At 40.5% G+C, this 22406-nt stretch overlaps 1 protein-coding gene across 1 annotated transcript in view; it reads right to left on the reverse strand.

The window, feature by feature from the left end:
- CAMK1D (calcium/calmodulin dependent protein kinase ID) overlaps positions 1-22406 on the reverse strand; it is a 488172-nt gene that overhangs the window by 52127 nt on the left and 413639 nt on the right. The window contains exon 6 of the mRNA XM_020999741.2: positions 10783-10858. Within this exon, the coding sequence (XP_020855400.1) occupies positions 10783-10858 (76 nt within the window). The remainder of the gene's footprint in view (positions 1-10782; positions 10859-22406) is intronic.

The following is a 22406-nucleotide window of genomic DNA, read 5'->3' on the forward strand; positions in this document are numbered from 1 at the left end:
TTATGTATCCCAAATTTGACCTCAATTATTGCTTTTCTATCACCTCTGATATACAGCCCAATGCTCTGTATATCTTCTATAAAGATGACCACAAAAGAATCAAGAGTCCAACCTCCTCATTTTACAAATAAAGAAACTGAGGCCCAGAGTGTTGAACGTCATACAGGTTACAAGGAGCAACAGGGAAAGGGGATTTCAAACATAAATCCTCTGATTCCAAAACCAGTTCTATTTCCACTACTCCAACTTTCCTCTCTAGTGAAGTCGGTGTGTTTTAGATGACAAAAATGTAAAGACAGGCCACTCTGTCTTGTAGCTTGCTTTGTGCAATACCACGTAGCATGCATGTGCTTAATAAATATTCATGATTCTCTGATCACATTTTCCCCTAAGAAGTTCTTTATCAAAAGTTCAGAACTGGGTCAAAACTCTAAAGCCTTATTTTAAAATTAGATTCTAAATGTAATGAAATAAATTCCCGTATATATCGTGAGAATGACCTTTTCTGAGGTCTCAGGGGAAGAACAGAAAGTGCAGTTCATATTCATGGAAAGCCATAAAAGGGAGAACTTGTCAAGGAAGATAAGCTAGAAGGCCTTATCCTGGCTCTTAACTCTATCCCTCATTTGAATTAGTAAATGACCAAGAGATTATTGAATAGCAATACATATAGTGGAATCTTCCTCCATCACCCAGTGATCGAAGGTAACAAAGAATGTTTGAAATCCACTCATATTTTTCAAAATATCAACTAGAAGGAAAGGAACTTTGAATGAATGGAGAAATAAAACACTTATTAATGAGGTGCTGTTCTAAGTGCTCTGCATATAGATATAAGAAAGACAGAATGTGTTATAATGGAGCTTACATTCTAAAAGGGAAGTCAACATGGAAGGTATTTTGTCGGTTAGTTGTTTTAGTTGCATCTGACTCTTTGTGACCCCATTTGGGTTTTGTTTTTTTTGGCAAAGATACTAGAATGGTTTTCCATGTCCTTCTCCGGCTTATTTTACAGATGAGGAACAGGATAAGGGGACTTGTCCATGGTCACACAGCCAGTAAGTGTCTGAGGCTGGATTTGAACTCAGGAAGATGAGTCTTTCTGACTCCAGGCCCAACACTCTATCTACTGTGCCACTTAGCTGCCCCATATAGGAAGCTACTAGGTTGTAATAGATGGGTAAGAGCACTGGACCTAGGAGTCTAAAGACTCAAGTTCAAATCCTCCCTTTGTCACTAGTTGTGTGACCCACTTAACCTCTCTCAGGCCTCAGTTTCCTCATCTATAAAATGGGAATAATAAATAACATCTATCTCCCAGAGTTGTTGGGAGGATCAAATGAGCTAACATGTGCGGTGCTTTTTAAAACTTAAAGAGTTACATAAGTGCTGGCTATTATTATTGCTAGCCAAAGAGGAGCGTGTTGGAGAGAAAGTCAGAGGGAATAGTGATTGGAGTAATAGTAAACCTCCTAATTGATTTTTTTGTTTTTGTAGGAATCCCTTCTATAATTCCTTTTGACAGAGACTATTCAACCTCTGCGTTTTCAATTTCAGTGATGAATTCATTCCTCTGCAAGGCACCTATTCCCTTATTGGATGGTGTTATAAAGCTCTTCATTATAATGCACTGACATCTCCCTCCCAGTAGCTTTCATCCTCTGGTTTTTGTCTAACCCTCTTAAGTAGCATGAAACAAAGTACAGCCACTTCCATTGGACATCTCCCATGCCCTACATTATGCTCTCTCTTCTCTGGGCTAAACCACCTCAATCCTTTCAATTGTTTCTCATGGGACAGTTTCCAGGAGATGGTTGGAGGGAAAAGAAATGAGGAGTATAGGAAATGAAAGCATTTGATACACAGTGCTTTAGGTCAGATGGAAAGGACTCTGAGTCCTAAGTGTGCAGCAGTAGAGTGAATGAAAAGACCAACCATAGGTCACATGACAGCAGTAGGGGATTATAGAGCATAAAAGGCAGGGGGAACTTGTTAAATGAGATAGCCTAGAGGGGCTTATCCTGGCTCTTAACAACATCCCCTATTTAAATTAGTAAATGACCAAGAGATTATTAAACAGCAATATATAAAGTGGCATCCTCCTCCACCACCCAGAGATTGACAGTAATAAGGCCTAGAGGACCTTAGGAATCAATAGTCTGGCAGACTCTGAGGCCTGGAGATCCTCTATCTCATCGGGAGGATGGAGTTGTTGACTGCCATCTCATCCAGGCACTGTGAACAATTAAGAAGCTTGAATTAAGGGGAAAGGCAAGGGAGGAGGGCACCCACAGTGCTGATGAGTTTCCCTGACACCTTAGGTCTGGGATATCTAGGGACCAGAAGGGGAAGGACAGGGTTGGCAAGAAGTTAAGGGGGATGAGACGCCTTGGTTATGGGCCTGCCTGCCACCAGGTCATCCTGGATGAATTCTAATAGCCAGGGGAAACAGGTGAGGGGGGGAAGTCTCAGTCCAAAAGCTACTTTAATCACAATACCCAATGGGATGAAAAGTCATCCTCTGCCCATTCAGGTAGGTGATTCTGCAAGTGGAACAGCACATATATAGGCCAACCTGATGTTGGCAGGAATCAGTGGAAAAATATAAGTTGCATTCCCCATTGAGCCCTGGGTCTTATGCATTTCTAACTCAAATAATGCCACCCTTTCCCTATCCTTATAGTGTCCCTGTTCTCTCTAAGGAACTGCAGATAGGACAGATGATATGCCACAGGCAGCACCATGTAAACCTCCAACCAGAAAGATTATGAAGAATAGATAAGCTATTATAGGCCTTAAAAATAAGAAACTCTACACTATGTACATAGTTAGGAAAAGCTGTGTTCTGACAGAAACTAACAAGAAAACATAAAACATGGGTGGGCTTAGAGCAGTGGGTCCTTGAAGTCCTGAAAACTTTAAATCAAGTCTTATATCTGACATATACTGATTATGTGGCTCTGGGCAAGTTATTTAATTTCTCACTGCCCTAGACGACTCTCTCATACACTAAGCTGTAGAGAAGGTGCTGATCTGCACTGACAGAGGGAATTTCCTTACCTGGGAGTTCTTGCATCTATGAAATTACTGTTTTAGTCCCCTCCACCTTTTGGCTGGGTTTAGCTGTCTCCAGGAAATCTTCCCAGAAATAATCCATTGTCCAATACAATTTAGAGCTACCTTCCTGATGAGATTAAGATGATGTTTGTTCTCATTCTCTCCCCTTCTCTCTCCCTTCTCCCTCTCCTCCCTCCCTCAGATTTCATTATGAGGACACTTTGTCTACCAATGTAGGCTGATGATGCTCTGAAATCTATAACCCAAAGTGCCTGTGTCACTGAGAGATTAAGTCACTAGCCCAGGGTTACAAAGACTGTGTCAGGTAGGATTTGAACCTGAGTTTTCCTAGCTCCGAGGCTACCTTTCCGTACGATGTATAATAGTTAAAAACTATTTTAACAGGAGCAGCTAGGTGGCACAGTGAATAGAGCTCTGGCCTTGGAGTCAGGAGGACCTGAGTTCAAATCCAGCCGCAGACAATTAACACTTACTAGTTGTGTGACCCTGGGCAAGTCACTTAACCCCGATTGCCTCATTAAAAAAAAAGCAAAAAAAAATTGTATAGAGAAAAACTATTGTTAACAGTCTATAACAACTCAAAAAACTAGAGATCATCTAGTCTGAGGGCACAGCTTCCTGTGCTGCTTGGCACAGGACCTTTTAATCCTAACCTAATCTGCCTCTTAAGTCTGTACAAGCATGCAAACGATGCTTGCTTTAGAGTTGGAGATCCCAGCTCAGCTACTGAGGCCCTCTCTGTGCCTCAGTTTCTCCATCTGTAAAGTGAGCATCTAGGATGAGTTGGCTTCTAAGGTCCATTTTTAGCTCCAGCCCTGGGAGCTTAATTGATTGGACTTAGAATGTGGAAAGTGTAGTTTCTTGTGCAGCCTGTAGGTGGCGCGCAGAACCAGGCTACAGAGAACAATGGATTTGACAGCTCAATATCCAGCTTCTGGAGGTGGCTTTGAACCAGAAGCTGGGGACGTATCTCACTTGGCCACCAGAGAACTTGCATCTCTCTCTTTTCATTTTGCTTGAGGGCCAGGCGAGTGCATTCTTATTCCCTTAATGCCTATCCCCCTTTTCTTCTGTTCTCCAAACAGCAATATGTAATCATCACCCTCTTTTCCCCACTGGTTTCCTTGGTGGTGGTAAAGTGCTCAAATTCTTAGCTCAGTGGATAGAGCACTGGTCTTGGAATTAGGGAGATTCATCTTCCTGAGTTCAAATCCAGCCTCTGACACTTCCTAGCTGAGGTACCCTGGGCAAGCCACTTAACCCTGTTTGCCTCAGTTTCCTCATTTGTAAAATGAGCTGGAAAAGGAAAAGGCAAAGGCAAACTACTTCAATATCTTTGCCAGGAAAACCCCAAATGGGGTCACAAAGAGTCAGACATGACTGAAACAACTTAACAACAACATGAACTTGGATGGGAAAAAATTGCATCTTTATTTTCACTCTAACTGAAATTTAGCATTTTATTCCATCATGAATTTTTATAAGAGCTCCTACTATAAGGCAATTTGCCTCTTTACTTTCTTTCCTGGGCTTGCCAAGGTCTTTCTTTTTTTCTTCTTCCCTTCTTTGTGTGACAGTTTTAGGACTTAGATCATATGGTTTTATGGCAGTTCAACTTAAGAAATACCACTGTATGGAATCTAATTCTGTCTCCCTTGTTTTTGTGTCTGGATATTTTGGAAGTGAGTTGAAAAAGATAGGGAGAGGAACTGGATCTGGGACCACATTAGTATAGGGATCTCTTGGATGAGATAAACTGCCTCTACCAGTATAGATTTCTGCAGCTTAAGAGTTGCCTGGAGCATTTAGGGTAATGGGATTTGTTCAGGGTCACACAACCAGATATTTAGTCAGTCGACAAGCTTTTGTTATTGTTTGGTCATGTTTCAGTCCTGTCTGACTCTTTGTGACCCCATTTGGAGTTTTCTTGGCAGAGATAATAGAGTGGTTTGCCATTTCCTTCTCCAGCTCATTTTACAGATGAAGAAATGAGGGCAAAGAGGGTTAAGTGACTTGCCTAGGGTCACGTATCTAGTAAATGTCTAAGTCTAGATTTGAACTCAGGAAGATGAATCTGCTTGACTCTAGGTTTGGCACTCTACCCATTTTGCCACCTAGCTGCCATTTATTAAGTGCTAATTATGTGTCAGACACTGTGTTAAGCACTGGGGATACAGAAAAAGGCAAAAACATAGATGCTGACCTCAAGGAACTCACATTGAAGTGGAGGGGATAATACGCAAAAAACTATGGACACGTAAGATATAAGCAGTGTAAATGTCATATGGGATGTATGGTTTATGCCAGTATATATTAGAAGCAGGATTTGAACTCAGGTCTTGTTGGCTGTGAGTCCAGCTGTCTGCCCACTGTGCCACAGTTCATCAATGTTCTTTTGGATGGATTAATGCCTTATATTTGAGCTTGAAATTTCCCTGAAGTTTCATGTGTATGCTAGTTCTAATGTAATTTATAAAGAGCTTTTATTATATAAGGAAATCAATGTGGTTTATTTGGAGGGTTTAGTCCCTCTGGTGTCCCTCTTTGGGCTAGATGCAAAAGGGCATCTGGCTGGGAAGGAGAACTATGGAACCTCTCAACCTAGAATCTCAGCAGTGTTGAATTACAAATGAGCAGGGGAAATGGAAGAGTGGTGGTCTGCATGAAGGTAACATTACCCCAGCATTGCACAGGGGAGAGGGTACTTTGATGAGCTGCTACAGATACCTGGTCTGAATATCTCTTTGGTGGAGAAGGGTCATTTACTAGGCTTGGGGAAAATGCTTATGACCATCTCCTTACCTTTGTCCTGATTAAATATTTGCTAAGCAACCTTAATACAATAATTCCATTTCTTAAGTGGGTTTCCTCGATGGGAAATAAGCATACACAACAAGCTGACAAAAAATTTGATCACGTTTCTCACTGGAGATTAGTAAGCTGGTATTGGGTTTATCAATCCATTTCTAGTATGAATTAACTAGTTAGGGATTGTTCTTCTCCTGGAAAAATGATAAAACTGGGTTCTGAAACTTGGAAGTTGAGGTTCAGACCCTATACTCTTGATGACAGGTAGAATACCCTGAGGCTTGAACCAGCCTTCTAGATGTAAGTCATAGTTTAGGGACAAAAAAAGTCAGTGCTCAGCGCATCATCTCCTTAGATAGAATGGAAGCTCCTTGAAGACAAGGACTTTCTTTGTTTTTGTCTTTGTATCTCTATTGCTTAGCACAGTGCCTGACATACAGCAAAGCACTTAATAAATTCTTATTAGTTGATTTTGGCTGCCTATTAATTATTCTCATTAGTATAATAGGATTGGTACTAATAACATTGCATTAGACACTATCACGTTACTAAAATTTTGTAACTACTCTTCTTTTTCTTCTCCAATGGCATTTAGTTGTAATTATCCTTCTTCAAAGACATATAACCTATGAACAGCCAGCTGTCAACTGTTTCGTGTAAAAGGATAAAGCCTTAACATGCTTTATTCTACGTCCTAGGAAAAATGGACAGAACTTGCACATCAAGGAGAGTAAATAATAATAAATAAAGCTGAAAGGGACCTTCCAGGTCATTTAGTCCAAACCTCACCCCTCATATGATTTATTCCAAACACTACACAGTATATACAGAAGATTCATGGAGTGTGGGTAGTAGCCAGTAATGGGTAAGGTGACTACAAAAAAAATCCAAATACTTTGTAGCTTCTTCTAGACAAGGAAATGAGACAAAGGCTGAACAGCAAAATCAAGAGGGGCCAAAAACAAAACAAAAACAAATCCAGATTCAAGTGCTGGCTCACCCATTGACTACCTATGTGACCTTAGGCATATTAATTAGCCTTTGTGAGCCTCAGTTTCCTCACCTATAAAACCAGGGTACTGGACCATATTATTTTAAGATTCCCACTGATAATAACTTTCAGTGCATCCATGTTAACAACACCTGAAACAAACATTCAAAGATGAAACTCTAGTCTCTCTACACTGATTTCCTAGTTTCTGTTACAATACCTCTAACCTATCTACTTCAAAAGATATTTTGGGAATGAGAATCTTCCTAAGGTCTTCCTTAGTCAAAGCCAAAGAGAACAACTTGAATCTCCTTGTGCCCTGGGGTCACAACTTTGGTACATCGTCATCATCATCATCATCATCATCATCATCAAATAATCTCTTTGAGGTCCTGAGAAGACCGGCAGAATGCAAGGGAGGACAGGGATGTGAGGTTTTGAGCAGGTAACAGGTGTTTGCTCCCACTGTGATTTGGGAGATAGTTTTGTCTGGTACTCTAGTCTTATATGAGGGAGCTCTATAGGCCTAGGCTAGGCATCAGCACTTGATTGGTATACCTTGAACCTTTTCTCTGTCATTAATTTTACAGGTGAAGTATTCAATGTAAATCTATTAGAGGTATTTTCAAGGCAAGTCTCCAAAGCTGCTCTACAAGACTGAAAATACGATATGGGTATGAGAGAAGGACCCATAAAATGTGCTAAAAGACTAAGGTTCCTTAGAAGGCATGGATGGTAGTAGGGGAGTGGGGAGAATCTGTCCTTCTAAATGATGGCTAATACAGCAATTAGAGTAGGGACCAAAAATAGAGCTATGTCGTACTGTTATACAAGTTATTCATGCTGACAAAATCAGCTACATAGAAGGAAAAGGCACCAAGAGGAGCCAATCGGATACTGGGGTGTACTGCAGTCCCTTTTTGCTACAGTCTTGTAGCTATATGAGAGACAGGCTTATCAAATGAAAATAATACTGTTGCTTCCTGAAGAAAGTTATCTGAATTCTTTTCCATTCCAGTTGACATTAATAATGTGGGAATCTTTGCTAACCCTTGTGGGAAGGCAGGCTCCCCTGGGTAACTAAACCTGCTCTTGGTCTCAGCCCACATCAAGAACTAGAGGATAAATCTGCAATTGATGGTTCTTTATTAAAAAGAGGCAGACTAGATCAGTGGGTGAGAGTAAAAGATTAGGAACCTGACATCTTTGATGTTGAACCCCAATTTATTTTTAAGGTTACTATTTGGCTAAATCAGTAATTTGACCTACAGCTAGTATGGCCAGTCCAATTTTACGACTTATTGATCTGTATTCTCCTATGCCATGCTCGCCTTCCTCTGTGCCTTATGACGTGTCCCAGACCTGGAATGCCTACCTCCATTGTTGCCAGTTATACAAGTGCAAGGCACTTTTTAGCACCAGAGATAACATCTTTATTTATGCTCCTTTTACTATACCAGCCCACAGAGACTGAGACCAGCCATCTCCATCATGCTTCTCCTCTTTCAGCTCCACTTCTCTCTCTCTCTCTCTCTCTCTCTCTCTCTCTCTCTCTCTCTCTCTCTCTCTCTCTCTCTCTCTCTCTCTCTCTCTCTCTCCACACCCCTCACTTCCTTCCTCCCTTTTTCCAGTTCTGTGTACCTGCTACACATGTCATTCCTCATTGGGAAGCAAGCTCCTCTTCAAGTCTACCTCTGCCTGGACTCACCCAAACTGACTTTCAAACTATTGCATGGTCTTTTAAGGGTCACTTAGGGGTGTGGTGACTCACTGCTTGTCCAGTGGCATTGTTCTCTTTCTAATTCGCTCAAGGGATTTGACCTATCGACCCTTTGAGGAACAGTGCAAATATCAACTCCTAACTTCGACAACTTCGGCCCCTAGTGATCTTTTCCCCCTTCAAATTCCTATAATTCTTATTATATATGACTCATTTGGTTCTTAACATATATATATATATATATATGTATATACATATGTATGTGTACACACACGTATAAGTATAGATATGCATGTATATGCATATGTAAATCCACACTTGTGTGGATTTCTCCTTTGCTCCATTCCATTCTTCTGAGAATCATACTTATGTCTATGTCCCATTCTCCCTGCTCTTGAGAAACCACATCATTTTCATCCCTTTTTATCACCTGTTAATTGAACAGAATGGGTCTTAACACATTATCTCAGTAGGTCATATTGACCCAGGCATGTCACATCGGAATAGACATGTTTGGATGGAGCTCCATGCAATGCCCTTCTGAATTGACACAAAAGTTAATAGGATTCCCAGTTATGTAAGATAAACTACTAAATGCCAGGGGAAAACAGTGAAATTTTCAGAAAATGAGGAAAAAAAGTAAATGTCAAAGGAGTAAGTCTCTGAACAATATCTGGGGAGAACAGGGTAATGAGCAGTCAGACCTTTCTCTGACTGAGTCCCCACATGTTCCAGGGAAATGTTTTGCAGCCTGCTATTTCTGCCAGGGACCAGTCCCTAATTTGGGAGGAAAATTCATTTTTAACCAATTGTGTAAAATATTTGGCCCAAGATGCACTTTTATTTTAGTCCCATCTCATAATGGTGTTTCAAAACAAGATTTTGAAAATAAAACTGGAAAAATGGGAACTACAACATTAACTTTTTAGATGGATTTTTTAAAAAGGATCCTCTTGAAGCAATTTACCAACCCTTCCTATAATAACAATATCTATAATAATAGCAAACATTTATCTGGTACTTTATGATTCCTAGGCATTTTACATCTGTGAAATGGGAAATGTATATATCATATAGTTATTTTATGAGGAAAATGCTTCATGTACCATAAAGGGCTATGTAAATGTGTTATTGAAGCAGCTAAGTGGCACAGTGGATACAGCACTGGGTCTGGAATTAGGAAGATCTGAGTTCAAATGTGGCTTCAGACACTTAACTAGCTGTGTGACCCTGGGCAAGTCACTTAACTCTGCCTCAGTTTCCTCATCTGTAAAAACGACTTCGGGATGGAAATTGCAAACCACTCCAGTATCTTTGCCAAGAAAACCTCAAACAAGATCATGAACCATTGGACATTACTGAAAAAAAGTGATTGAACCAGAACAAATATGTTATTACTGTTATTATTATGCCATGCACATATTCACTTTATTTCATAGGGCTATACTAAGAATAATATTGGTTCAATAATACATCTCCTCCCCTCCAAAAGTCGACTTTTGGGAAAAAATCAGGATCATTGATGTAGGATCGGAAAAGACTTTAGGGGGGCAGCTAGGTAGCGCAGTGGATAGAGCACCAGCCTTGGATTCAGGAGGACCTGAGTTCAAAACCTGCCTTAGACACATAACACTTACTAGCTGTGTGACCCTGGGCAAGTCACTTAACCCCACTGCCTAGCAAAAAAAAAAGGGGAGGGGGCTTTAGAGTTCATTGAGCCCAGACTCCATCAGATTACAGATGAGGAAAATGAGGCCTGAAGTTATACAGCTGGTAAATGTCTGATTGGGATTCAAGCCAGAATCTTCCCAATGGCAAATCTTAGCTCTATATATTCCAAGGGTGGGAAACCCGCAGCCTTGAGGCCATACGTGGCCCTCTGGGTCCTCAAGTGCGGCCCTTTGAAGTCAAAGACTTAGAGGGCCACGTGTGGCCTTGAGGTCGCAGGTTCCCCACCCCTGAATTATACCATACTGCTTCTCATATAACATATGAAAAATAACATCAATTATGGGTCATGTTCAGATTTTATGCCAACTAGATTTCAGGGGCAAACATGGTCTCTATGCAGAACAATCCATGATAGAAGCAATCAGGAGACCCAGTTTTCTATTTTTAGTAAAATTCTTGCTAACTTTGCCATAACATCTTTTCCTGGTTACTGGGATAGTATGTAAATACTTACAATATGTAGGCAATCACACCGATGGACCAGCAGTCAACGGCTTTACTATAAGGTTTCTGCGCGAGGACTTCTGGAGCTGTGGAATGAGAAAAGAAAAAGAAAAAGAAACCTCACTGAGTAATCAAAATTAGAAGTGCAAGGCAAGGTTTTTCAGTTTGCTGTTGCTGGATCAGAAAGCTCAGGCTGGCAGGCATGGTTAGAGTCAATTGTTACTTGTCCTTACTGGAAGGGGGAATAAAAGAGTGAGGCCCTTTGGTAGCAAAGTCCAATTAATCAAACAGTCAGTCAGTCAACAAGGACTTCCTGAGCTGTGCACCTGCTGTGTGCCCAGAGCAGCACTCATGATGAGACTGAGAATGCTTGCTATTTCACAGTTGGAACGTCAGTTTGATCCATGGGGAGTAGACATCCCTCCTACCTCAGTCCTTTTCTGAGGTCTCAGACAGGTCATCTGACCCACTGGGTTTCCATTTTTTCCTCTCTGAAGTAGGGAAAATGCAATCAGTCTAATCTTACTCCTCTGTCTTTAAATCACCAATCTTACTCTTCAAGAAGGGCCATTCAGAGAGGGGATTTGAGGGTTTATCATTTGTTCTCATCATCTCATACCTTGCCCTTCCATTGACTGCTATAATCCAGAGTCTAAAAGGGCATTAAAGCAAGTCAGGTTGTCCCCTTACCCTCTTGCTATGGAATTTCTGACCAATGACAACCAACAAGTTCTTAGCCACTATGGTTAAGGCAATGTCTTAGGTGCTGAGTGGGATACTGAGACAACAGACAGGGTCCCTGCCCTCAAGTAATATACAGTGTAGTAGTGGGATGCCATCAGTATAGATAACTACAACGTAATACTACACATTAAGTGCGCTGAAAAGTTACAAAATAAAGTACTTTGAAAGGTTTGGAGGGAAAGGTCAGGATCCGTTTCATTTTGTATCCACAGAACCTCCCATTACAGCCTTGCATAGAATAGGCATGTAATAAATGATTATTGAATTATATTAAGATAAAAAGTCCTTCCTGATCAGGGGAATCGGGGAAGACTTCCTGAAGGATGTGACATTTGAATTGGGTTTCAAAGAATATTTAGTTCATTTGCCGGAAGGAGGCCAGGTTGGGTATGTCAGGCAAAGGGCACAGTGAAGACAAAGGCAGAGGGTTGTGGGAGAGAGGACAGAGAATCCCTGATGCATGGCTATCTAGTTCACTTTTAATATGAAAATTCCAATAAAATGCAAAGACCTTTCCTATATTTTTGCAGAAGTGATCATTTCTCAAACCTCCGAAGGACAGGGGAAAAGCCTTGCTCCTTTGCAGTTATCCACAAGAAAAGTTTGCTTCATTCTGTTGTACATAAATGCTCTACAGGGTATCTCAATGTGGAGTTAAAAAAAAAGTGGCTTTTTTTTCTGATAGTGGAAAAAGAAAGAAATGCAATGTACAGATAATAATAAAAATCTCATTTCAGGAAATCAGTTTATAGGAGCATAGATGTAGAACTGACAGGCACCTTGGAGTTCACCTCCCAGGCTAATTCTCCCATTTTCCCTCTCCCTCTGCCCCTGACATTTTATGGATGAGGAAGAAGAAGCAGAAAGGGTCAACTTTTTAAACAAGAAGCAGAATTTGCCTTCATTTATGTTCTACCTTCTTTCTCTGCTCTATGTCTCCTTAATGGAGCAAGTAAATGGAAAAAGAACCAGAACCATCAAGCATAAATTGCCTGCTAAGGAAAAATCGTCTTCTGAGTAGCTGAGAATTGGCAGTACTATATAAGAGGCAGCCACTAGGTGGCGCAGTGGATAAGATTGGGGAATCCTGGAATCAGGAAGACCTGAATTCAAATACAACCTAAGACATTTACCAGGTGTGTGACCCTAGGCAAGTGACTTGACTTATATTTGCTTCTTATCTGTAAAATGGCGATAATAACAACACCCACATACCAGGGAAGTTGGGAGGATCAAGTGAGTTAATACTTATAACACACTTAGCATAATGCCTGGCACATAACAGGCAGTATAGAAGTGGCTTATTTCCTTATTTCCTCTCTACTGGAACTTCCTTTTATTATATCTGCTGACAACATAGTTTCTAGCCTGGGGTGAGGAACATATGGCCTCGGGGCTACATGTGGCCCTCTAGGTCCTCAAGTGTGGCCTTTTGACTGAGTCCAAGTCTTACAGAACAAATCCTTCTATTAAGGGAAATCCAAACTTCACAGAACAAATCCCCTTAATAGAAGGATTTGTTCTGTAAAACTTGGGCTCAGTCAAAAGGTACCCGAGGACCTAGAGGGCCACATGTGGCCTTGAGGCTGTGGTTTCCCCACCCCTAGATAGAATGTAGTCTAGAAGCTAGACCTTTCTCCATAGGATAATTGGGAAAAGGAAGGCAGCCTAACATAGTGAATAGGGTGATGGCCTTGGAGTCAGGAAGGCTTGGGTTCAAATTCTTGAAGACAGCCCTTCTTAACATGTTTTGTGTCACCGACCCCTTTGACAGTCTGGTGATTTCCATGGACCCCTTCCCAGAATGTTATTTTAAAATACAAAAAATAAAATCTATAGAATTGCAAAAGAAATTGATTATATTGAAATCATTATCAAAAATATTTTTAAAAACCCCACAAATTCATGGACTCCAGGTTAAGAGCTAGATTATATGTTGCAGAGTAGATGCCAATCTGTACTGGGAGAGGGAGTTCCCTAAACCAATGAAATCACATGTCTACCCCCCCCCAAACTGGAGGAATGAAGAGATCTTAGATCTGAGATACTATAAGTTTCCCTTTGACTCTGGATTCATATTATTCTATATCTTAATGATCCAATCCAATAGGCCATATAAACATGCAGACAGATGGTGCTGGAAGTGGGGACTGCATTTACATGAGAATTGGCTTGATTCTCTAGTGGGCCACACATCCCTGGATCCCATCTTTGGGGCAAATTAGAAAATTCAAATGTCTTTGAGCAAGCTCATCAAAGGGAAGCTGGATCAGGCTTTGCCTCCCTGAGGAGATGGCTTCAGGAAGCCAGGAACACAATCATTGAGATAAGCAAAATTGAGATGAGCTAAGTTAGAAAACCCCAGTTTCATGTCACAAAACATAACAAAAAAATAAGAACAACAGCAACAAAAAAAAACTTGTGGGTTGTTTGACAGAACAAAGCAGAGTATGACCCAAATGCTTGGTGAGCACTTCAATAGGCAGGCACCGGTGTGTCAGCTGAAAATTTAGAAGGAGCTCCCCTCAACCACGTGCCTAAGGGAAGGCATCTGGGAAGAGATAAAGCAGCTGTCAAACAGGGCTGACTCAGAGGAGGCCTCTCAGTGCCATAGCAGGGAGAGGCTGGGTTTCTCCTCAACAGAAGCTTACTTTGTTTTCCCCAGGAATAACCAGGAAGCAATCACCCCTTCATCATTAAACATTTCAGAAAAGTTGTCATTTACTCTGCTGACTTCCTTGCAGTCTTTCTGCTGCCTCAACTGCACTAAACTGTCCCTCTCACAGGGTCACCAATGATCTTATCACTAAATGAAATGGGCCTTAAGTCTTCATCCTTCTGAAACTTTCTGTAGCATTTGATGCTTCTGACCATCCCTTCCTTTTGGATACTTTCTTCTCCCTTGGTTTCCATGATATAGCTCTCCTCTGGTTTTCCTCTTGCCAACTTAATTGCTCCTTCTAAATCTCTTCATCTTCTTCCCTACCTCTCAGGATGGGCTATCCTCCATTCTTTCCTCTTCTCTCTACACTCCTTCCCTTAGTAATCTCTTGTTCCTATGGCTTCAATGATCATTTCCAGAAAGATGGGATCTCATATCTACATCTGCTGCTCTCACATGTCTTCTGAGCTCCAGATCTATAATTCCAACTGTCTATAGGCCATCACCACGTAGATTTCTCATAAGCCATTTTTAAAACCAAGATTATTATTTTCTTCCTAAACCTGCTCTTCGTTCTAATTTCACCATTTCTATCACCCACCCATTTTCCCATGTTGAAACTATGTTATTCTTTAACCTTTAACCTTCCCTTTCTATCATCTCTCATGTCCAGTTGGTTACCAAGACCTATTGATTTTACTTTTGAAACATTTCTCAAAACTCTCCCCTCCCCCCCCGCACCTTTTCTCCAGTCCCACTGTGATTACCCTAGTAAAGGCATTCCTTACCATCTTCTTACTATCCTCCACTGCCATCCTTTTGGACTAAAAAATTCCTCAAGGGGCAGCTAGGTGGTGCAGTGGATAAAGCACTGGCCCTGAAGTCAGGAGGACCTGAGTTCAAATTTGACCTCAGACGAAATACTTGACACTTACTAGCTGTGTGACCCTGGGCACGCACTTAACCCCAACTGTCTAAAAAAATAAACTTCATAACCAACCTTCCCATTCCCACTCTCCCCTCTATGAGCTACTAGACTAATTTTTTAAAGATCTGATAGTATCACTCCTCTACTAAAATAAACAAATAACTCTCAAGGGCTCCCTTTTATGTATTAAGAAAAGGTCTGGCATTCGACCGCAGTCCAACATGACCTTCCCTTATTTCATTTCCACCCCTGGAATGCTCTACACTCATCAAATATCTCGTGTGCACATTTGCTTCTGCGCCTTTTTGCCCAAGTATCACCAGTCATTCTTGGTCCTGGCTACTTCTAGACAAGTTAACTATATTAATCTTATAACTCACTTGCATACTCTTTGCCAAAGGCTCTTGGGTATCAGAGTAAAACCTAGGCCATTTGTAATTTTTGAGGATACTAGCCATGATAAAACCAGATACATGAAAATAAAGTAAGACAGAAAAGGAGACATAATTTGAATCTTTGGGCATGTTTTACAGATTTTTTTTGTTTTAATACATTATGGTATTGATAAAAATTCTAATTTGGGGGCAAAGCTGTGTATAGGAGGTTTATTCAAATGTTCCAGTTTCATGATTGAATGTTAATAAACCTACTAAATTGGAGGTCCTTTTTTGAGCTTGAGATCTAGGTCAAATGGCCCTCTTGTCTCTTCTGATACGTTCTGCTCCTCATGCTGGCCCCGTTTTCTTCCTAGGTAGTTGTTGTAGCAGATAGAGCACTGGAGTCAGGAAGACCTCAGCTCCACTCCAGCCTCACTTGCTAGCTGGCAAGTCTGCCTCAGTTTCCTAAACTGTAAAATGAGGATACCTACCTCCCAGGGTTGTTGTGAGGATCAAATGCGATAATATTTGTAAAGAAGTTAGCATAATGCCTGGCATATAGTAAGTGCATAATAAATTCTTCCTTCATTCCTTATCCTTTTAGAGTAGACCATCTTGTACTTTCATTAATAAGATCTAGGATTTTTGGTCCGTTTTAACAACCCTTTTCCTCCATCTATCCTCTATATCTTCATTATACTATCAGAGGAAGAAAGGGCACTCCTATTTGGAGGTAAACTGTTTAGTTTATTTCAGCCTTGCCTGGCTACCAAGGATTACTTATTCCCTCCTTAGCCAAAATCTTTACTTGCTCATTAGAAATGTGCTTACTAACAGAGATGTCACCACCAGTAACTGCCCTGGCCCGTCCAAACTGGAGCATTTAGCCAGCAACATCATCCATGTCTTGAAAAGCTCTAGGCACAGACCACGGTCAAATTGCAAATTAATTCACAAATGTCTGACTCTCTATCTCCCCAGCTAGACTGCAAATTCATTGAGGATGATGACTGTGTCCTCTTCATGTTTACCCCTAGGGCCTAATACAAGGTTGAATATACAGGTAAGGTTAGATAAATGCTTGTGAAACAGATGGACAAAGTCATCTCTGTTCTTAAGATGTGGAATCGGGAGGAACTGGGCTGGATTTGGAGTTGGAAGGCTTGGGTTCAAATCCTGGTTCAGCCACTTATTACTTAGGTGATCTTAGGAGACCCTTCCATGTTTCAATCTATGTCCCTGCAATCTTAATGCAGTTAACCAAATGGAGTCATGAAGAGCTGAAACATACAGAGGTAGTTAGTCCAAATCATATCAACAGGGACATGAGACTTGCTCAAGGCTATATAGCTGATTAAGCCAGGCCTTGGAATATAGTTTTTCTCACTCCAAGGTCACTTTTCTTCCCCACTACCCCACGATGCAGACATGGTATTTGATTGTCACAAAGGTTAATCTTGTTTAGTTATGAGAGTAACAGTCTCCAAACTAGGTAAATCGTGCTAGTATCAGTTTAGCATCAAAACTGTGTGTTGGAACTCCATGCTGACAAATGAAAGGGGAAAAGACTTTCACATTTTCGCAGATTTTATTTCAATTCTATCTGAAACCCTGGCATTCTAGACCACTAAATATGCTAATTACATTGAATATTGTCACACTGATTTACCTCCGTTCTGTCCAATGGAAAATTCCACTTCATGGGAAAATTCTTCCACCAACCGAGTTAGTTTTGTACTAATTTGATGCAAATATGACTAGTTAAGAGAAAACTTCAGGGATTTTTCAAAAAAATTCAGTCATTTAATTTTATTTTTGAAACAATTAGGCAAGCTATTTTCTTTCCTGAGGAAAGGGTAAGAAAGTGGCTTAATGAACCATAGCTAAAAGCCTGGAAGTCAGCTGTCTTGTTACGCGGGGGAAAATATTCATCTCCACACATCCTTTTTGGGGTAGTAGCTTTCCATTCACATAGAGTAGAAGGAAACCTCTCTATGCATCTGTCTCTATCTCTGTCTTTATTCGTATCTGTCTCTTTCTGTCTCATCTCTTTGTCAGTCTCTTTCTTTGTCTCTCTGTGTCTGTCTGTCTTGTGCTGGCCAAACCCTTCTCTATGAGGAGTAGGGAATACTGAAAGAATTTGGTTGTATTACTTAATTCAAAGCTATTTGTTCACATATGTTGACTATTCACAGGACTAAAGCATTTCTGGAATGGAAGGGGCTTCAAGTCCCATTTAGTATATATGAATAAGCATAGACTTTACAACATATCCAATTTTTGTTGCAGCTTTTGTTTAAAGATTTCTAGGAGGAAGAAATCCATCTCCTTCTCTGCCAACCTATAATACTTGAGGCTAGCTCTGAATTGGAAGTTGTCCTAATATCAATCCTAAATCTGCTCCTTTGCAATTTCCACTCATTGCTCTGGGCTCCACAGCTGGAGTCTCAATAAGCCTCTTCCACATGGATGCTCTTTAGCTAATTGAATATGGCTATGTAGCATCCTCTCTAATTCTTCCTGTTTCCAGGTTAAACATTCCCACTTCCATCAATTGTTTAATCATCTTGAAGCCCTACACCATCCTGGTCGCCCTTTCTCCTGGGTGCTCTCCAGGTTATCAACATCCCTCTTAAAATATGGTGCCCACAGCTCAATATAATGCTCTAGATATAGCTAGAACAAAACAGAGGTTAGCACTTCTCTGGTTCCAGATGTACATTTTTCTTAGTGAAGCCTCAGATCAATCAAAGTGGCTTCCATATCATGTTGTTGACCCACACTGTTGAGGTCCACTCAAACACCTACTCAGATCTTTTCAAACAAAATACTGTATAGTCAGTCTGTCCTTCCTTCCAAGGGATTTAACCTTTTTTTGTGTCATAGTGTGCCGAAACTTACAGACCCTTCTTAGAAGAATATTTGTAAATGCATGAATGTAATATATAGGTTTACAGATGATGACAATAATTACATTAAAAGTAGATATAAAAATGTTTTTTAAAAGTGCATGGATACTAGATCAAGAATCCTTCTAAGCAAAGGATCCTTTGCTCTTCACTGGTGTAGGACTGGTATCATATGTAATCCATTTCCATCATGATTTTAAGGAAGACATATCTACTTTATCTTTAGGGCTACTGTTGAGGAGTATGTCATAAACTTAGAAAAGTCATTTTGATGCATTTATATATTTGCTTTGAGCTACAACCACTTCCCCTTTCATATGCTTACTAGTTACCATTAATCTCTCCTCAGAAAAATCATCTACTTAACTTAGTGGACGTCAGCTGTCCAGCATCCTATTGGTAATCACCAAAAAGACCCTAGAGACATGTAGAGAACTGACTCTAAGCAGATTTGGGCTGCTTCACTATCCTTAATAGCTCCCCACAGAATTAAAATATAAAAATATAAAATACAAAGATAAGAAAAGGCCAGAACAGACAAAAACATGAAAGAGCATGGTAGAAGTGTTTTAGATTTTTAACAACTAACCCATTCTGAAAGCCCTGAAAGAACTACAAGTACCCAAGGAAGCCTAGACAGTGTCTATGAAGCCAAGGGATAAAACAGGCAGAGCACAGTCAATATGAGTAAGATGAAATAAACACCTCCTTGGGGCACCAAGACCTGAGCTATTGCCAAAATCTGAGAATGAAAAAAATAAGTAAATAGGGTCTGTGAGTTTAAAGAAGAGAGAGACAGATGGGTAAGGAGAATCAATTTAGAATTGAATGTGTGGAGGTGGGTGTGAAATGATTAAGTGAAATAGAACTCACGCTCCTTACAGATCTGGTTTGAAGAAGGAGGAAAGGGAGGCTGTCCTGTGTGGGGTGGAGACAGTACTTGGGCAGATATTTTTCCTAGAATTCAAGCCAGAAGGGAATTCAGTTATGTGATTTGGTCCATCTTCCTTTTCCAAGGCTGGATTGAGTTCAAGTTAAGTTGGAGTACTCTTAACTCTTCTTTTTTCACACCCCTTTCTCCTTGCCCCCTGCCTAATCAAGAACCAGGATTTGTCTGTTCTACTTCCAGACTACAATATCTCTTCCATCCATCCCCTTCTTTCCCCTCACATTGCTAGCACCCTAGTTCAGGCTTCACCACCTTTTGCCAGTTCCACTCCTGTAGCCTCCTAATGGGTCTCCCTGGTTCAGGTCTGTTTTCTCTCTGATCCATTCTCCAAACATTGACTTAGATAACTGTTCTAAGGCACAGCTCTGATCATGTTACTCCACTGCTCAGAAAAATCTTTAGGGGCCCCCTGTTGCCTCCAAGATAAAATATAGACTCTTTAAGGCTCTCCACAATCTGACTCCACCCTGCCAGACTTATTTCATGCTATTGTTTTTTGTGTATTCTGCATTCTGGCCACTCTGAACCATTAGTTATTCCTTGAGCTCAGGGCTTTGCATCTTCCTCCTCATTTGTTCACTAATTGTCCTCCATATGTATGGAGTATACCATGCCACCCCAAGACAGCAAGGCTCTTAGAACCTGTTTAGGTTCATCATCTATTCAAATCCACTGTTCATGGGCCCCCATTTCCTCATGAAGCTCTCAAATAACTGTTTAGATTAAATTCTCCAGGGGTGGGGAACCTGCAGCCTCGAGGCCACGTGTGGCCCTCTAGGTCCTCAAGTGTGACCCTTTGACTGAATCCAATTCAGTCACACTTGAGGACCTGGAAGGCCACATGTGGCCTTGAGGCTGGAAGTTCCCCACCCCTGGAGAATTTAATCATGAAAAAAAAATGAAAGAAGAATTTAATTATGTAATAATAGTAAGTCAAAGGGGTATTTACTTCAAAAACAGTACAAGTTAAACCACAAAGGATTAATTTGGGCAGAAAGCACTTTCATCACCCCATTCTCCACATTACTTTCTTTTGCTGCCATTAGTGCTTCTTTCTCTTCCCCTTTTATTTTTCTCTTGCACTTTTTTTTTCTCTTCTTTCTCCACAGTGTTTCTGTATCCCATCAGCTCCTGCATATGAGCCCTTTTGTAACCTGCCCTCTTCAAACCTCCTGTGCTACCAGGACTCTGCATATAAGAAGCACCTAATCTTTTGATATATGGATTTCAGAGGCTCTCTCTCTTAATAAGAGAGGCTCTCCAGCCCCCAAAGTATTATGGGAACATGGAGATGCTTTGTAGAGACCTCTTACACTAAAATATATATTCCCTTTATACTTTTTATTGTTCTTTAGTCAGTTGGTCATGTCTGACTCTTTATGATGGGGTTTTCTTGGCAAAGATACTAGAATGGTTTGCCATTTCCTTCTCCAGGAAACCAGTTCTTAGTTGAAGAAGGATGTCAATAAACTGAAGAATGTGTAAGAGGGCAACTAGGATAGTAGAGAGCTTAAATCCATATCTTATGAAGCCTGGTTGAAGGAATTGGGGATTTGGGGACATGATAGCTGTCTTTAAATATTAGAAGACCTCTCCTCTGGCAGAAGAATTAGACTATCTCTGGCCCCAGAGGACAGAACCAAAAGCAATGAATAGACATTGCAAAGAGGTGAATTGAGGCTTGGTGTCAGGAAAAAAAACTTCCTGACAATTAGATTATGTCCAGAAGTGGAATGGGCTGACTCCAGAGAGGGTGGGTTTCCTTTCCTCTGAAGTCTTTAAGGACAGGCTTGATGGCCACATATCAGGTATGCCATGACGAGGATTTCTTTCTGGTATAAATTGGACTAGATGGCTTCTTCTTTTTACGGTGGAGATAGTGCTGTATATAGAAAAGATCTCTGGACTTGGGGGGTCTAAATTCAAAACCTATTTCTGTCATTTACTATCTTTATGACCCTGGGCAGCATTCCTTGCCTGTAAAATGGGTTAATATACTTGCTAGTAAAAAAAAATCAAATATTCACAGGGTTACTGTGGTGAAAGTGCTTTGTATTCAAGCTTTCCTATACTACATAAATGGGAATGACTCACCAGAATTTCATTCCAACACTGTTTCATCTATATCAAATCAATTATCAAGTTCCTGGATAGAGATGGACCACTTAGTCATCATCCTCTGAAATTCCACAAATGAATCTTTAAGATAGGTTTCTATCACAGGTTTTTTTTTTGCACATAGAGGACACATTTGTTTAATTTTTAATAATGGAATCTTAATGATTTATCACTGATCTTGGGATTTTGAGAAAAACATCTTGAGAGCAAAGCAGATGGCCTGCTAAGGAGAGCTGTTAATGTGGAATCTGATAGGTACAAAAGTGCTTTGAAAAATAATACTTTATACATATAAAATATTATCATCATTAAATCAGCAATAGAGAAGATGACAATTACCTGGATTGGGCTCAATCCCCTGTTTAATCACTCATTCAGTGACATTGAAAAATTCCATTATCCTCCCATACCTCAGTTTCCTATCAACTGTACTTGTCAGCTTCTTGGAGTTTAAAAGATATCAAAATAAAAGATTCTTCTTAGCTAGAAATAAGGCATTGCCATTTCTATCTTTCAAGGGTTCACAATTCATTGATGTGGGTCCACCTTGCATTAATGCAGATTACAGCCCCTCTATGCCTAGGTAGACAGTCTTTAAGGGTTGTTCGTCACTCTACAGCCAACTTTCTACTGAAAACTCAGACTAGTGTGGGAATGACAAGGATGTTGGGGACGTTACCAAGCTGATACTAAAAGCTTGATAAGACTTAATAAAACTTGTGCTCCCCTAGCTTTGTTTAGGAGAAAGCCCAGAGGTACTCCTATGCCGTGATGAAGAATCAGAATAGGACTGGACTATTGCAAGTGACCTCTGAGTATCCAATATTGTGAATACTCATTTAGGATTATTATGAGATTCTGGTTCTCAGCTGCCCTGTGTGCAGGCACAATCTTTTTTCCTCTGGGGCCTTTCAGCTAAGTGATGAGAAGAACCATTGCACTCTTGC

Source organism: Phascolarctos cinereus, unplaced genomic scaffold (genome assembly GCF_003287225.1).
Source record: "Phascolarctos cinereus isolate Bilbo 61053 unplaced genomic scaffold, phaCin_HiC Scaffold_1;HRSCAF=81, whole genome shotgun sequence".
Taxonomy (NCBI): Eukaryota; Metazoa; Chordata; class Mammalia; order Diprotodontia; family Phascolarctidae; genus Phascolarctos; species Phascolarctos cinereus.